Source organism: Spermophilus citellus (assembly GCF_964194105.1).
Source record: "Spermophilus citellus genome assembly, chromosome: 5".
NCBI lineage: Eukaryota > Metazoa > Chordata > Mammalia > Rodentia > Sciuridae > Spermophilus > Spermophilus citellus.
The window spans coordinates 163548013-163566490 of NC_138186.1; the positions used below are offsets into that span (position 1 = coordinate 163548013).

The following is an 18478-nucleotide window of genomic DNA, read 5'->3' on the forward strand; positions in this document are numbered from 1 at the left end:
GAGGATTCCACCGGAGGGAGACCCACCCATTCAACAAACATGTTGAGCTGTATCTTCTCTGCACCCAAGGAGCTAATAAAAAAGTATTCTTTCTAAAATAAAGGATCATATCCCCATTTATAGAAAGAGATAAGGAACCTTCCTGAAATGTGAATAATCTCAGGAAACTGGGGAGCGAGCTGCTTTTATCTGTTTGGGGTTGGTTTTGATTTTGGTTTCAGTCCCCCTTCCTGGAGCTTTATTCATGAATCCTTGATGCAGGATTTGCCTTCACTGTCCAGCAAACTGCTCCTTCTTGCACTCAGCGAACCACAAAGACAAGGCTGTTAGACCCTGTGTTGCACTCAAAAGGAGGACTGGGGTGGGAGAAAACACAGCTCTGTGAGAATCAAACCATCCCCCAGTCATCCGAGAGGCAGGCTCTCAGGGCGGAAAACAAACATAATTAAGTAAAACTGTATTGCTCAAATTTCCAATTACATAAATCAATGGTGTCTTTCTCTATACTATACCATATACTGTATATCACATGGATTTATAGGCTTCAGGACTGATTGAACCCACTGCCATCTGTGTTACATCAGCAGGTTCTGTATCTCTCAGTGTCAGCAAAAAAAAAAAAAAAAGACAGTTTTACATTCAAGATGAAATCACATTGTATTTTCAAAGCACATGTCATCTCGAAAAATTATGCTTAGGCAGGATTTTTCGTGTAAATAATTCTCAACTGGGCAATCTATCAGAGGCTGCATTTTTCTTTCTCCCTCTTTATTTTTTAAGGTTGACTTAGTGGGTTTTTCCTTTTTTTTTAAATACAAGAATAAACCTTAAAAGCTCATCTGTAATGGCAGGCTTGGTAAGAAAGATCAGGGGAAATTCCTTTTTGGAAAATGATTACAGTTTATCATCTAGATTCTTGATTCAATAGATAGGAAAGTTTTAATGCTTATCTTCCATTGACATAGAGAACCTATACAAATCCTGCAAGTAATCTATTAGCCTACTTATCTTCTATTTCCTCTTGACATTTTTCCTCTTTTATTTTTATAAAGCTGGAGAATTTTAAATTTGGATTATTACAGATGTTCTCCATCAACTAGAGCCTACCATTTAAATAATGAAACTCATGACTTTTCTATTGTTTAGTGTAATTATCAAAGCAATATAAGAACTTTATAAAAAGTTATAAAATGAGAGAATCTCCTATCAATCTCTACCTTCTAATATAGTTAATATAGTGACTTTTAGAATATTTCTTTCTAGTACTTTCTGACAAGTAAATATTTTATTGTAATTATAGTCATTACAAAATTTGGCACCCCACTTTTTTTTAGTTATGGGAGGGTTCTAGTAATAATGATCCTTCTTCCTAACACAGGCCTCTGGCTCTCCGGAGCCCAGCCTAGGAAAGGAGCAGAGCATGGGGGCGTTGGTGGGTTTGGCATCAGCATCTCCTTGGAGAGAAATGCGCCTACCCAAACCCAAGAACACAATGGGGAGTCCCCAAAGGTACCCCTGGAAAAGCCTCTTGGACCAGACTTGGAGGGAAAGGGGTTGGAAGGTCAGATGAGGGAGTCTAGTCTAGCCTGAAGCTGTCATTCCTGGCCAGGGTGCAGGCCTTTGAAAAGCATGGCTGCAGCTGAACAGGACAGAAGAGGAAGGGAAGGGACCCGCTGATGGAGGCCAGGCAGGGAGCAGGGCTCCTTGATTCCTGCTCATAGACTAGAGACACAAGTGACAGAGTGACAGGGATGGTAGGGAGACTTGACTTAGCAGCTGAAGAATAAAATGACCCAAGGTCACAGTTGTTCTCACTTTTCACCCCAGGAAGCATCTCCTACCACCCTTGCTTCTGATCCACCCCCACAGAGAGGAGACCAGTTCTCCTTTCTGCTCACCAATTGCAGTCACCAAAGACACAGATGGGACCACTCGCATTGGTCTGCGGGGGTGCTGCCCGGCGAAGGCAGGCTCCTTTCTCCCCACTTCACAGCCTCTTCCAGTCCTGTGTGGTAGAGTGAACGAGTGGACTTGGGCACTGTTGGGCCTTGTCCTCTCTGCAGGCACTTGGGAGAACCAGGTCCCAAGGACTAGAGCCATGGGTTTGGGAACAGGCAGGAAGGGGCGGGGCGGGGAGGGCAGGGAGAGAAGGAGGCCTCACTTCGCCTGCAGGCTGTGGCCCCCTGGTTGCACTGGAGGGTCAGGAGTGGTCCTGCTTTGCATTCTACTTCCCACTCATTATTATCCTGTGTCTGTTTCTACCTTGGGAGTCCCAACGGACAGAGTAGGGAGGACAGAATAAGTAGGCAGACTGGGCCTCCAGTAATAATTCCCCCACAGCACCCAAGACACCATCAACACCCATCTGTTCTCCTACTAGCATCATCTCAAAGCTGGGTCTGAGGCCCACATCCACACTAGACTCTAATTCAGCCCACAACCTGCTCCTCCTTACCTGCCCATCTATAAAGTCAACTTTTAAAATGAAAAGATTTCACAAAAAAATTGCATTTCTAACTTTTTAACATTATTATTATTATTATTATTATTATTATTATTATTATTATTATTATTATTGTGTGTGTGTGTGTGTGTGTGTGTGTGTGTGTGTGAGAGAGAGATACTGGGGATTGAATCCAGGGCCTTGTGCATGGTAGGCAAGCACTCTACCACTGAGCCACATCACCAACCCTTACATATTTTTAAAAAGTATCATGGTATCTGGAAAACATTGGGCACTAATCCACTGATGGCAATTTTTGACTGGAACAGAGAGAGCTACCCCTGGGAACTGCTCCCCACCCCCACGGGTCCCTGCCTCTGACATCTCCAACCAAAGACCAAGGCCAAAGATAAGGGCCTTTCAGTTTCATGCTCTGACCATTGTTGATCTTAGAATAGCTAAGAGATAGACACATCTTCTACCTGTGTCTCTAGCAATGGTGGAAATATGAAAGATAAAGAGAACACATATTTCAAGAAAATAAATACATTCTTACATGTTCAGTATGGTGGAGAAAGGTCCCCTTCCCTCATTTAGTTTTCTTCCTGTTGACTTAGTCATGTAGACAAAGTGATACCACTTTTAAAATGGTAATATGGATAAGTGACTTCTTTGGTAGAGTTAAAATAGCCTATGTTGTACAAGTCTACACACACACACACACACACAAAAAAAACCCTCTAAAATGTTTGGCGGTATTATTATAATTATTATTCACTAATTTATGTAGGAGCTTTTATGCATAGATAGCATCTAAACTTTTGAGGTAGTTTTTCACTCTTCCCACTTTACTAACAAGAAACAGACTGAGGGATTTTCATTGATGCATCTGCAATTGCCTCTGATTAATAGGGGTCAAGTCAGGATTTGAAAATAGCTCTACTTGTCCCCAAACTCTAGCTCTTCCCAGCATGGTACCGCTCCAGGCTTTCAGATCAGAACCACAGGGGAAGAGAGTTATGACAACCATTTTCACATGTTATTCCAAAGTCGTTTATTTTATTGTAAAAAAAAATTATAATAATAAGATGTGGGCCAAGACTTACATATTATAGAATATAACCATGCTGGTAAGGTTAGTTACCAAGCTAGTTTCTTACACTAACCACTTGGAAGGTGGTGAACAGGAGCGTGGCCAGTGCCCATTTTCAGTGGAGGGCTAGGATCCCAGACACCCTAGCCCGGGCATGTTCAAACTGTGTTCCTCGGAACCCTAAGAGTTGAACAGAGGAGCTTCTGCCTCATTCATGGCCCCCTGCCACCAGAACCATTCACTGTGATCTGCTCCATTCGCTTACACTCCCCAGTGAGTGTAAGAAAAACTGTGACAGCAACAATAAGTTTGAAAACTACAGAGCTAGTCCAATCACTCACTTTGTAAAAGAAAAAGAACATGAAATTTTAAAGATCTGGATTGACGTCCCCCAAATCGCACACAGATGTCAGAGGCAGAGTTAGCCCTGACACTCCCCTCAGCACTTGAGACTGATTCTCCTGAGTCTGTGGTCAGCCCATGGGGACGAGCAGCGGCATGATGTGCTGTAGGCCCTGCCATCCCGCACTGCTGTCCTGGGTTGAACTATTTCCTGCCTAACGTATGCTGGATTGGTGGGTGAGGACCAGGGAAGCACAGAGATGGGGCTCATTTTTTTCTAGGAATGTCAAGGTTTCTTTGATGCCCACAAATGTTTCTACTTTGACTCATCTCAAAATAATCTTCATCCCTTTCCAGATATGAGAATAGCCTTCAGTGATCATAAAAACTGACGAAACTTACATGGGAGGGAGCCCTGGACTGAAAACAGCCTTCTGTGAAAAATATGTCATAAAAATAATCTGGAATTTAACCAGCTAGTAATCTATTTACAGTATATGAAAAGGAAACAAAAAAAAATGTAAATTAAAGGAAAATTTAAAGACACTTAGGAAAATATCAAATGTGAGAGCAATTGTACTGATACTTCACAACGCTCAAGTGTGATTATTATTTATCATCATGTGCTATACAAAATGCACTAGTAATTCTGACCAAAGTCAAGCATACAATTTAGTAATTCCAAACATGCATAGAGTTGTCTTTTTGAGTTGGCACAACAATTTGTTTTTCACAACTTCAAAATTGGCTCAAAGCCACAATATCATATTAATGACTTCCCCTCTGGTGACACAGGGTCCCAAGTGCTCCTGATACTACCAGAGACTGGCTTTGACATTATTGCTTCTATCTTATTTAATGATATTACTGCAGCATTTTATTAAAATAATTCCAACCTTTTGTCCTATGGTTTATGAGGTAAACAATCATCCAACAAAACCAAATTTGACCACATAAGGAATGGACATGGCCCAGAGTGTGCCCCACCAAACTACTAGACCTCAGTGATTTTGCTAATAATACAAAATTCCTCAACAGCCAGCCAATTCAATTAAATACCTAATTCCCTGTCCTGATGAAGCAGTTGTTGAACTAAATCAATCAACTCTATTGTTCCATGTGGCTTCGTGTGATTTTTAGTTCTAGTGCTGAAAAAGTAACTCAAAACCTGCAATTAAAATCAATCCTCAATAAACCTGGGTCATCTCCAGGACCATTTCAATCACCTCTCTAAACCCCTCTAGTCCTTCTGACACCTTGATGTCTCCACATAGCCCCAGAAAGAGCATCCTAAGGGGCCCTGGGCATTGAGCCACCCTCCAGACCTTGTCTTGGTCCCATCAAAACTCCTTGGAGGATGGGGATCATTCCACACATCACTTCCCACTCTGCAAGCTTCAGCGCACCTCCCAGGCCATATGTCCCCTGGGGAAAGAACCTCTTACCTGCACAGGCCTCACACACCTTAGTAGTTGTTGCAGAAATGAAGGAGTGGTTATCTCATCTCCTGCCCCCAGATAAGAAGGACATAAAAACTGCTGAGGAGCAACCGAGTATCGAGTATCAGGTACTACAGAGCTCTAGCATCAGATACCCCTAAGTAATCCAAGAGCGTGACTGGTTCCTACCGTGTTACAGAGGGAGAAGACTCACTGAGGCTGGGCACTTGGCACGCTCCCTCTGTCTGGAATGCTGTCGTGATACATCATCTCTAGGCGGGAGTCTTCTCATCCTGTCTCAGCATAATGCCCACCCTCTCAGAGAGGAGGTCTTTCCTGACCATCCAATCTGAAAACATCCTCTAGTACCTACCCAGCACCTGGATTGCCTTCTCATTTTCCATCTGGGAAATGGCATTCATCTTACCTGAAATCACTTTGCTCATTTGTCTTCCTGTCCCCAGCTGAGTCCGATGGAGCACCCGAACCTTATGGATCTTGCCCATTCTTGCATCTCCATCACCAAGAGCTGAGCCTGAGCATAGTTGGTGCTCAATAAAACTGCATTAAAGAAATGAATTAGAGAGTGAGTGAGTAAATGAGTGAGGGAGGGAGTGGGGAAGGAAAGAATTAAGGTGATTCCATCAGCAAGACCCAGGGCAGGACTGAAAACCAGCACTCCCTGACTCCAAGCCTGCACTGTGGCCATTTGGGCAGTGGTGCCCCTACCTGCTAATCCTAAGAATAACTTGGCTTAAATATGGATTCCCAGGTATCTGCTCCAGAGATTCTGATTCAATAGGACCCAAGCTCTGCACCTCATTAATATGAGTGATTCTTGCATCAGCAAGTTTAAAGAACACTATATTGTATCCCATTGTGTTTTCTTGAATCAAGATGCCAAGATTTGGGGGAAAGAGGCCATTCCTCAAAGTATGCCCCCCCACACACACACACAGGATTCTATGAGTGGGCCCAGCCCTGAGAGATCTTGCCCTCTTTCCCAACTCATCAGTAATTGGTTGAGCATTTGCTGAAACCCTCTGATGGGTCAAGCATTGCTGGAGGAGCTAGAAGCATCTCAGTGCACAGAGGAGATGAAGTTCTGATAATAAATGAGAGGTGAGGGTTAAGAGGAGCGATGGGCATCTGTGACGGGGAAGAGGAGGGACAGCACTGAGGATCGGGCAGTCAGAGAAGATCTCACCAGGGAGCAAATTCTGATCTGAGGACAGAAGGATGAAAATGGGCCACTCAGGCAAAGAGCCAGAGGGACTGTGACCTGGGCAAGATCCCCGAGTGAAGGAGAAGCTGCCATGCTTGAGGCAGAGAGGTGGTCATGTGGCTGATGCTCAGGGAGCAAAACAGACTGAAATGAACTCATCTAAAGGTCACCAGGGGCCAGATCAGCATGGGCCTATAAGCCATCCAAGCTATGGGGCTCACATTTCACTCCAAGGATAATGAAGGGCCATTGGAAGTTTTCATCTAAGATCTTGCTAGTGATGCATGAAGAAGAAACCAGAAGTGGGAAGAGAGAGATTAGAAGGTAGGAGATAATGAAGGGAACATTGTAGTAACCCAGACAGGGAATGATGGTGGTGTATCAGTTAGCACCTGCTGCTTAACAAACTGCCCCCAACACCAAAACAATAACAAATCAAAACCTCAGAGGCTTATAGCACAACCATTTTTTAGCATAAACTCCTGTGGTTCAGAAACTTAGGCTGGGTTCACTTGAGTAGTTCTGCTGGTCTGAGCTGGGCTCCCTGATGTACCTATTTACAGTCAACTGCCAGGCACCAAGCTAAGGAAGTGATAAAGGAGACTGAGTCACACCTCTGTCACTGGCCAGGTGTGTTCATATCATGGCAATTGTAAAACTCCAAAAGCAGTCAGTGAGACCAAGTCCCAACTCTGGTGATTGTCAAGACTCTTCCTAAATCCTATTGCCATGGTTCCATTGGTCCAGGCAAGCCACATAGCCAAGTCTAGAGTGAGATTTAACATAGGAGGAAACTACTTGGGGTTGTGGATATGGGGAGGCATGAAAACACCTGGGATATTATGCTAGTGTTATGGTTTGGATGTGAGGTGCCCTCAAAAGCTCACATGTAAGACAATGCAAGAAGGTTCAGAGAAGAAATGATTGGGTTTCAAGAGCCTTGACCTAATCAGTGAATTAATAACCTTATGGGATTAATTTTGTGGTAACTGAAGGCCAGTGGGGTATGGCTAGAGAAGGCGGGGCATTGGGGGAGTGGCTTTGGGGTATACATTTTGAATCTGGCAAGTAGAGTTTCCCTCTCTGCTTCCTGATCATCATATGAGCTCCTTCCCTCTGCCACACTCTTCTGCCATAATGTTCTGCCTCACCTCAAGCTCTGAGGAATGGAGCCTGCTGTCTATGGACTGAGACTTCTGAAACCATGAGCCCTCATATAAACTTTTCTTCCTCTATAGTTGTTCTGGGTGGGTCCTTTAGACACAGCAGTGAAAAAGCTGACTAAAACAGCCAGTTTCCTTCCTCCTGTGACCTATACTGTGATGGTGGAAGAGAAGATGGAGATGGAGAGAAGTGGGTGAATCTTTACCATATTCAGGAAGAGGAGCCAACAGGGACCAGGTTATAGATCAACTAGGTAGATGTTGATGACAGTTTTTCAAGAAAGAAGAGAAGCAATGGTACTTCTCCTTTGCAACGCTGTCTCCACAGCTGTGTTTAACAATAGCTCTCAAAAAATTTGGTTTCCCATTTCAAACTTATAAAAACATTGAGGGCCCCAAAATGCTTTTGTTCATGAGGATTGTAGGTATTAAATTTTAATATATTGGAAATTTAAACGGATAATTTAAAAAAATATTTATTACTTCTTTTTTTAAAAACAACAATAAATCTGATGCATGTTGTCACAAATAATTTTATGAAAGCAGCTATTTTCTGGAGAAGAATACAGTCACAAGAATGGCATTGTTTATAGTTTTGTAAATCTCTTCACTCTTTGGTTTAATAGAACATAGTTGAATTCTCATTTCCGTTTCTGCATTTAATATGCTGAGATTTTTGTTCTGGTTGATGCATAAGAAGAAAATGCAGTATGACACAGATATGTAGTTGGAAAAGGGCAGAGTACTTTACAGCCTTCTCTGGTAATTGTGGATATTCGTCTATAGTATGATAAGACTCAACAAGTTTAGCTTCTCAAAGGTTAGTTGTTTTATGGAATCTGAAACCACATTGATAAACTTTCTCCTGCTGGTTATATTAAAATCCATCCATCTATTCTTCACTTTGAAATAAATTTTTTTTCCTTGTGCATTGATCACTTGGAAAATATCACTTCGTTAATTTATGCAAGTCTTCCAATTGTTGACATACATTACATAACAGCAAAACAAAACTCATGTGCGTTAATATCACCATCAGCCTCACCCGAAGCATCTTGAAGCCTTGGGAAGCTGTCAGTCTCATAGTGCTGGATACGAGTTTTCCAAATCTCTAATTTTTGCTTGAAAGCTCCCTGGCAGCAAACGCTGTCAGTTGTTTTCCTAGAAGTGACAGGCTCCCTTCATTCATTTTTTAAAAGAAAATGTCTGCCAAAGACCCAGGTCTGAATAACCAGTCTGTCTGTCAGATGTTTTCAAGTTAAAAACAGAGTTTCATGAAAAAAGCAGCTAGTTCAGCGCACAACTCAATCACAGGACGACTTGCCCTCCAGACACCCCCTCACCGCACCCTACAGCAGAAGCATCGTGGGCACCCTTCCTGCTTTTCCCCACATGATGAAAGGATGTGTGCTCAAGGTCTAAGGTTTAAAAATATCCATCACTTTTACTGCCATATCAAGGCCATTCTTCAGTGAGACGGGCACTGGTTGGTTGGTTGGTTTGTTCATGTAGCACAGTCTGGGACCAGTGACTTGGTCCATACTCAGGCGCCAGCAGTTTTATCCCATCATTGCATTTGTGCCATCATTGTCAACGCAGTTAAAAAAGTCCAATGACATTTAATGTGCTGAAAATATTTTGACACCTCCCCCACCGAGTTTTCCCTCTGCTTAAATGGTGTCAGGGATCCCCCAGGGTCTGGAGATTCTACCCTGAGAAGCACCCCACTCGGTACAAATTTATACAGATGAAATATGTGTGTTTTAATACATGTTTTGCTGCCTTTAAGTTTCCCACTGTGTGTGTGGGGTGGGGGGAGGAAGTATCAGCCCAGAGAACATGCTAGAAAGTGAAGTCATTTATTTGACAAGTGTTGGACACCTATGGATCTAGGCAGCATATAGACATTTAAAAACACAGTAGAGGTGAAAAGATAAGGCATGACAGACACAAAACCAGGGATCAACAATGGCGCGACAGGGCTGGGGTGCAAGACCAAACCCCGATGTCATGCTAGAGGGAGCAGAGGCTATGGAATAATCAGAATGGGGTGCTTTAGATGAGGAAGCCTCTTGGGAGCTAAATTGTGAAGGACAGAGGAACAAAGCGTGAATAAAACACAGAAAAGACCTTTCCTACAGGCCTTGCTGTGAGCCAGGCAGGTCCTGCCGCAGGAGAGAGGAGAGTGGACGGTGGCCAAGAGCCCCTGCTCCAGCCCGCTGCCGCCCTAAACTTGAATTCTGGCTCTGCACTTTTTCTTGTGTGGTCTTCAGGTGAGAACATTAGCTCACAGGGCCCCGTTTTCCCAGCCTATAGAGCAATACCTCCACCGGATGCTCTGGAGGATTGAGGCTGCCCAGTACTTTGCCCAATACTGAGTTTTGTGGCAGGCTTTCAGCAGATGTCCACTAGTAGCAGTAGTAGCCAGGACTTGAGGAAGAAGTGGGAAATCAAGACAGGATTTGACAAGAATCAGAGGAGGGACAGCAAAGGAAAACCGCTGACTTGGAATGCATCATGCTAAGGGACGACCCTGGGCAGGGGACGTGGAGGCGTCGTCCGAGGGGAGCATGGAGTGCCCGGCTGTGAGGCTGGACTACACATTTTAACCAGAAATGAGTCACTGAGAGATCCTAGTCAAGAGAGTGGTTTTTGTTTTGTTTTGTTTTGTTTTGTTTTTTTTAATGGTATTTGAGGAAAACTTACACTGACACAAGGTGTGATGGAGGCGGAGGACACAGAAGGTCTTTGGTGAAGGAAAGTCAAAATTTTCAGATGGAAACATTTTTTAAAGTGTGAAACAAAAGAGATTTCACCAATGAGAAGTGAGATGGCTTGGGTGGCCTGGTGTGACATGGTCTCCAGCTGCCACGTCTGCTAACCATGGCTCTCTACATGGATCCGTGAATTCCTAGGTCCACACGGAACACAAGCAAAGCCACTCCCTGGTTTGGGGTTGAAGCTTAAAGTGTGTGCATGTGCACGTGCACACACACAACACTGGTTGTTCAAGACTCTTGAAAGTCTCCAAGTTCTTCCTTTGGAGATTGAGATCATTCGGTCCTCTTGGAAAGGCACACGACACTTCTTGTGGCCCCTGACTACTTGATAATCTTGTCAATTGACAATCTTTCCAATGTGCCCCTTATTCAGAAGTCTGGAAATCAATTTCAACTAGCTCAAGGAAATAAGGGGTCAGGGATTAAAAAAAAAAAAAAAGGAAGAGAGTGGAGAAAATTTACTGGTGTGTGCAATTGAAAACCCACAGTATACCAGCCATCTCAAGTGAACTGCAGTTTCCAAACACAGACACAGGGCTCTTTGACCTCTGGGACTGAGGACAGAAGGTGCACACACTCCCCAATTCTGACCAGGCTCCCTCCGGCTCACACTTCACCTCCTGGTTCACCTATGTTCTTCCAAGAGGCCATTTCTGGATCTGGCCCAGTCCAGCCCACTCCCCACAGAGCTGAGGGTCCACCTCTCCTTCTTCCACCGAATCCCAGAGGCTATCTCTGCTTACCTTACCCTCAAAGAATATCCCTCAGCGTCACTTGTGAGCATGTGAGGAATGTCAAAGCTGGATTGTACTGCAAACCTACACCAAATCTGCATCTTAATCAGATTTCAAGGCAATCTCTATGCTTGCCGCAGTTTGAGAAACACCACATTAAGAGTTTGGACAACTTAACGTATGACAATTGCTTATTTACCTATCAATCTCCTTGAAGACAGATATTTCTTATTTCTGGCCAAGTTCCTCTGGGAGGGCCTGCTACACAATAAGTGTTCAATAAATGCTTGCTGGATATGTGACAGAATAATGAATGAATATGTTGGATGTGATTTATTCTTACATACCTAGGAATGATTTCTGAACAAGGATTCAAATATGTATCCAGTAGAAGATTCATTTACCTTCATCGGTGTCAGAAACATTTAAACATACAGCTAATAAATTAATTTTAAGGTGCTTATTTTTAAATGTCTGTTTATTTGTATCACTTACAATCATCCCTTTATTAAAACTCCTTTTTGGCTTTATAGGGTAATCAACATACTTCAATTGTTAAAAAAAATCATATACCCTAGGAATAAGACTATATACGTTTTTAATTAGTCTTTAAATATTGACTGATGAATCTTCATGTTAATTATTGACTTTGTAAAGTTCTCCCAAGATTAATATGTAGTCTAATCTGTGCATCTAAATTTTTTTCAATCAGTGTTTTCATTTGGGTCCCCCTCCCCCTATTTTATCTTTTCAACAAACAGGCAATAGAGAGAGCAGTTTGTCATTTTTAAGGCACAAGGATTAGGCTCTGATAGGCTCTGACGAATGGGAAGATTTGCCCATTATTTAAATAAAACTTGTTTGCAGTTTCATCATCCGTGTGGATCTAGAAGGCAGCAGACTGGCCCATCAATTTGGTTAGAAAAGAATAAATGAATAAGGAGACTGACAGCCTCGTCGCCCATTGTTTCTCCAGTATTAATTATCCACGGAGGTCCTCTTCCCGGCTGCAGGCTATCTGCGGGGCTCTGAGCTCCCGCCCCAGCCGCCAGGCCTTCCTCTGCCTGCATTTGCATCCCCTGGCGTCAACAAGGGCTGGGCACTGAGGTGTCCCTGGTAACGACACAGGGGAAATCGAGGCCCCGCAGCGGCCCTGGGCTTCCTTCGAGAGAGGCAAGCTCTGGGCCCCCTGGAGGAGGACTCGCCATCATGGCACCCCTTACCTGTAAGGGCTCCAGAGATGCTGTATGTGCCTTTGAGACGAGCTGCGCCAGTAGGTGTCATTGGCAAGTCACCCGGAGTACAGGCAGCCACAGCCAGAGGACTGAGAGAAAAGAGGGAGACAGGGGCGGGGCCAGCTGGCCACCTGTCTCCCTCCATGAAAAGGTTCTGAACCACGTACACCTGAGAGTCCACCTCCCCTTCCCTGTGGAAAATGTGCTCACGGTGAGGGAAGAGTAGGTTGCAATGCCAGTGAAGTGACATGCTGGCTTTGACCCAGAGAGGGACACAGAAACACATAGCAGAGTGCAAGATGCCGGGACTTGGAAACATTCTGGTGAGGTTTCAAGCCAGAGGGTTTTGTTGTGCTCATTGAGATTGCAGCTTGGGCTCTGTGTTAGACCAAATTCACAATCCCTGGTACCAGTTCAACTACCATCAGAAAATACATTAGAGCAGACGTTTTCGTCTCCTCTGGCCCCTACCCGGACCAGAGCAGGAAGTCTCCTGTCCTCCTCCTGCCTTATATCCCTTTGACCTGGGAGAGGCTCCACATGGAGGGATGAGCTTCCCCAGAGCCCCAGAATACTTCCAGAGCCTTTTCCTGCTCCAGTGCCTGCTCTTCCACATCCAAAAGCTGCCCCTCTGCCTCTGTCCAATGCCGTTCAACTTCTGTTTTCACCACCTCTTCTTTTTTAATTTTTAAATGAGTGTTGTCTTGCCTAATCTTCAATTTTCAGAATATTCACCCAAAGTGAAGTAGCATTTCTGATGCACTTAGTTGGTTGGCATCTTGCTGGAGGTCTTGGTGACTTTGCTACATTTCAGTCTTCTCCCATATGACCCAGCTCTGAGAAGCTCTGTGGTCTTCATATTGTTAACACTACAGTAGTTCACATTTTAAAATGGTGCAATGGTCATTTACGTCGTATTTCTCACCCTAACAAAAAAATAATTAAAATATTCTTAAAATTTTTTAGAAGACTGTTTTTAAGAAGTTTTACGTTCACAGCAAAATTAAGCAGAAGCTAGAGATTTCCAAAATAGTCCCTGCTCCCACACACGCACAGACTCTCCATCATCAACTCCCCCATCACTTCGGCTCCACCTGATGAACCTACACAGATGCACCATTTTTAGCCATAGTTTACACTTGGCCTCACCCTTGGGGTTGTACCTTCCATGGGTTTTGACAAATGCTTCATGGCATGTGTCCACCATCATATAGACCTGTTCATCTCTCCTTCCTCCAACCCTGGGAACCGCTGACCTTTTTACTATCTCCATAGTTCTGCTTTTTCAAGAAGGTCTTATAGTATGTAGCCCTTTCAGATTGCTTCTTTCCCTTAGTGATACATTTAAATTTCCTCCATATTTTTCTTGGCTTGGTAGCACCTTTACTTTTTAACACTGAATAATAAGGCTTTATCTGAATGTACCACATTCACCTCACTGGAAGATATCTTGATTGCTTCCAAGTTTCTGTAATTATGGATAGAGTTACTATAGACATCTGTATGCTGGTTTTTTATGTGGAGATATTTTCAGTTTCTTTGGGTAAATATCAAGAAACACAACTGCTGGAACATACATGTTTAGCTTTGTAAGAAACCGCCAAACTCTCTCCCAGAGTGCACTGATTTGCATTCCCACCAGCAGTGAAGGAGAGTCCCTGGGGCCAGCCTCCTCCCCAGAACTTTCCTGTGGTCAGTGTCCTGGATTTGGGCCATCCTTATAAGTGTGGCGTGGGTGTGTTGTTTTAATTTGCACTTCTCTGATGACATATGATGTGGATCATCTTTTCGTAGGTTTGGCATCTGTGTATCTCCTTCAGTGAGATTACTCTTCAGGTCTTTTGCCCATTTTTAATGAGATTTTTATTTTCTTATTGTTTATTTTTAAGGGTTCTTTGTATTTTTTGGATAATAGCCCTTTATCAGAAATGTCCTTTGCAAATATTGTCTCCAAATTTTTGTTTGTCATACTGCAATATATTTTTAAGAGCAGAAATTTTTAATTTCGATGAAGTCCAGTGTATCAATCTATTCTTTCATGGATCCTTGCTTTTGTGTCATATCTAAAAAGTCATCACCAAAACCAGGTTCATCCAAATTTTCTCCCATGTTATTTTCTAGAAGTTTTATACTTACATTTAGGTCTCTGAGCCATTTTGATTTAGTTTTTGTGAAGTGTATGAGACCTGCGTTTAGATTCATTTCTTTGTTGTTCTACCACCATTTGTTGAAAAGACCATCTTAGCTCCATTGTATGGTCCTTTCTTGTTTCTCCAAGGTCATTGGCAATGTTCGTATAAGTTCTCCATTTCTGAGCTCTCTGTTCTGTTCCATTTGTGGTTCAATACCACACCTTCCTGAATACTGTATTAACTTTTACCGAGTCTTGGTGCTGTGTGGTGTCAGTCTCCAACTTTGTTCTTCTACTTCAATATTGAGTTGGCTATTTTGCATCTCCAAATAAACTTTAGAATCAGTTTGTCAAAAGCTGTAATATAACTTTCTGGGAATTTGAGTAGATTTGCCTTGAATCTATAGTTCAAGAAGAACTGGCATCTTGATAACAGTAAACTTTTCTATCCATGAACATGGAATTACTTCTTCATTTATTTAGTTTTGTTTAAATTTCTTTCATAAATGTTTGCTAATTTTCCTTATACAGATTATATTTTTGGTTAGGTTAAAATCTAAGTATTTCTTTCTTTCTTTCTTGTGCTAACATATTGTTTCTAATTTCAAATTCTACTTGTCCAGTACTAATATATAAGAAAAAAATTGGCTTTTATATATTAAACCTATAGGAATCCTGCAACCTTAGTAAAATCACTTTTTAGTTCCAGGTGGGGTTATTTTGTTTATTTTCTTTTTTTTCTTCTTTTTTTTTCTTTTTGGATTCTTTTGGATCCTTCACATAGAAAATAATGTCATCTGTGAACAAAGATTGATTTCTTTCTTCCCCAGCCTTTTTCTATATTATTGCATTAGCTAGGAATTATGGTTGAAAGTGAAAGGCAAGGAAGATGACATTTCTGCATTGTTCCTGATCTTAGTGGAAATATTTTGAATTTCTCTCTTACACACTTATACACACACACACACACACACACATACAATTAAAGGTTTAAAAAAAATCCTACAGCCAAAAATCTGCATAGTTACTTTCCTGGTAGCAGAGAGCAATCATTTTCAATGGACAACTTTGCAAATTATCTCTGTAAGTTGAATTTCCTGCCCCCTTCATAATATGTGCTCAAGCTCTAAGCCCTGGAACTTTGGAATATGATATTATTTGGAAATGGGGTAATTACAGATGTGGCTAATAAAGATGAGGTCACACTGGAGTGGGATGGGTCCTTAATACAGTATGGCTTGTGTCCTTACAAGAAGACACACAGAATCAGACTTAGAGAAGAAAGTCCTGTGGCCATGGAGGCGGTGAAGGGAGTGATGTAGCTGGAATCCAGGAATGCCAAAGATTGCCAGCAGTCACCAGAAGCTAGAGGTAAGACAGGATTTTGCCCTTGAGTCTTCAGAGAGACCAGGCCCTGCTACCATCTTGATTCAGACTCCCAGCATCCAGAACTATGACAGAATAGATTTAAGTTAACCACTTTGTGGTACTCTGATGTGGCAGCCATGGGAAACTCACTCACCAAGTATACAAACCTGAGAATCTTTGGAAATTGCTTGTAAGTTGCACAAGACCTAGTTTCTCCCCCGCAACATTCTTTCTCTCATAAGCACAAAAGCAGTCGCTCTGTGGTAGTGATTCTTTCTGTCTTCCGAGGAGTCAGATGGGCCTCAGGAACACCCCCTTTTTCTCCCTTCTCCTCAACACAAGCCTAGATCCTTTGGCTCTTCCAGACCACCAAGCTCACTGAATTCTTGAAGCGCATTCATTGCTTTTGCTTTGCTTTATCCATTGCTACAATATCCTTCTAACACCAAAGTGCTAAGAATTGAAAATGATATTCTAAATGAGACTCTGCTAGTCCTTTTATATAATGGCAGAATAATTCTCTTTGACTCAAATTCAATACGCTCTATTCACACCTCTCAAAGCTGTTGGTACATTTCTGTATTGCTTTATCATTGTGGTTTCAAGTGCTCGCTATTGTCACCCAGGATCCACAGACGGCTGGAGGCTTAGCAGTTATAACCCATTTGCTCTTTGCCGCTCATTTCAGCATGTCACTACAGTCTGAAATCGAAAACTACTAACATGTAGTTAATATGTACCCCATTTAATATTACAAATTGTCTTCAGTAATTAGGTCAGGTACATAAAGTGGAAGCCCTTTCTACTCGAAGTTCAGGGCAAGAACCAGGATTGACATTTACTAAACATCAACTCTGCCAGACACACTTTACATACATGATTCCAAAGCCCTGTGAGGCAATTATTATTACTATTACCATTATTTTATTACCTCTATTTCATAAACATAGGCTCAGAGAAGGAAAATTTCATAGTGAAATATAGGACCGAGGAGTGGAATCCAACTCAACATGAGACCAGGGCCACACTCTTCTGGACCTTGCTACCAACCATCAGAGGACAGGTAACATTCTTCTTTCCTGAGACCCAAAAGAATATTAGTAAATCAAAGAAGTGATATCTGATGTCATAATGAACACTGCATCAGGAATAAGGAGCCCAGAGGTCTGGAATTGATTCTTCTCTGAAGTTTCTGTAGTCCATCAGCTTCTAGATATCATAAACTGAGTTTCATTTGCCCACTGTTGTGTGACCTTGACCTTGATCTTGATTGAACCTTTCTGGTCTTAAGACTTGTTATCTATAAAATGAGGCACATGGAGGAGTCCTTCTCAGCTCCTTGAGCTCTCTGTTGATCAGCTCTAAACCAGAACAGCAGTTCTAGGGGTGAGTCCATGCATCTATGCCTGGATTTCCTACATACTTCAGGTGCTTTGTGTTTTATCATACTAGCATTAAATACTTTTAATTTCATATTAATTTCATTTCTTCATTTTCTTGGTGCCCCCAGAGTGAAGGACTTACAACCAAATAAGGAACAAGAAAGCTCACTTCTGCCCCCCGTCAAATTCCCAAGCTGGTGGGGCCAGACCACACTTGCACCACTGTGTTGGCAACAGGAGGGCCGGTGATCCACTTCCTGCAGCTCAGCTAGTCACCCCTGACCAAGCACGGCAGTTACCATAGCAACCATTGCACTGCGCTCCGTGGAGGCCACGGGTCACCACTGCAGAGGCCACCAGCAGCAGACACACACTCCATTCTCCTCCCCAGCATGCTCTGACTCAGCAGTCCATCCACGCACCCCGGCAACAGGCCACCAAAAGCAATTAGGGTGCGATCAGAAGTAGATCCAAGGGAAGCTTCAATCCCCACATCTCCATCATACTCCTCCCAAACATGGCACCCAGGAAGTCCTCTTTCAGACAATGGAGGAGAGCCCATGGATACTCCTCTCTCTGCTCCAAGGAGAAAATCATCAGCACTTCCTTCTGGAGCTATGACTTATCCTCCCTGCAGTCTGAAGGTGTGCATCTCAGCTTTGCAGATCCTCCCAGTGCCTTCAGTGTGGACGCATGTTACTAGAGATCTGCTTCTCGTGCAGATTCTGGTTCAGAGATCTGGGGTAGGACCTGAGAGTCTGAATCTCTTCCAAGCTCCCAGTTGATGCCACTGGTCCTTGCCACTCAAGGCTCTAAGTGGGAAAGCCTTGGGTCAGTCCAGCTCCTAGTGCACATAAAGCTGACCCTGCCCCATCTCTGCCATTTATTGTTTCAATAAGGAATCAGAGTAAATATTAGCTGGTTCAAAGCACACGTTTCTACAGGGCAGAGATTATATCTGCTTGGAATAAAGATAATAGCTACAATTTATTGAGGGCTTGCACTTTGCCGGCGCGCACACACACACACACACACACACACACACACACACCAGCCTTTACTATATAGTTGCTTCTTATTCAAAATTTAACAATGACAGAATTGCAACTGGTACCTGTTACATGAACTTACCTGTCAGTACAG

General features: G+C 42.9%; 1 protein-coding gene across 1 annotated transcript in view; it reads right to left on the reverse strand.

The window, feature by feature from the left end:
* Positions 1-18478, reverse strand: part of LOC308649645 (uncharacterized protein) — a 626952-nt gene that overhangs the window by 464077 nt on the left and 144397 nt on the right. Inside the window, exon 2 of the mRNA XM_081295371.1 lies at positions 5745-5878. Within this exon, the coding sequence (XP_081151497.1) occupies positions 5745-5878 (134 nt within the window). The remainder of the gene's footprint in view (positions 1-5744; positions 5879-18478) is intronic.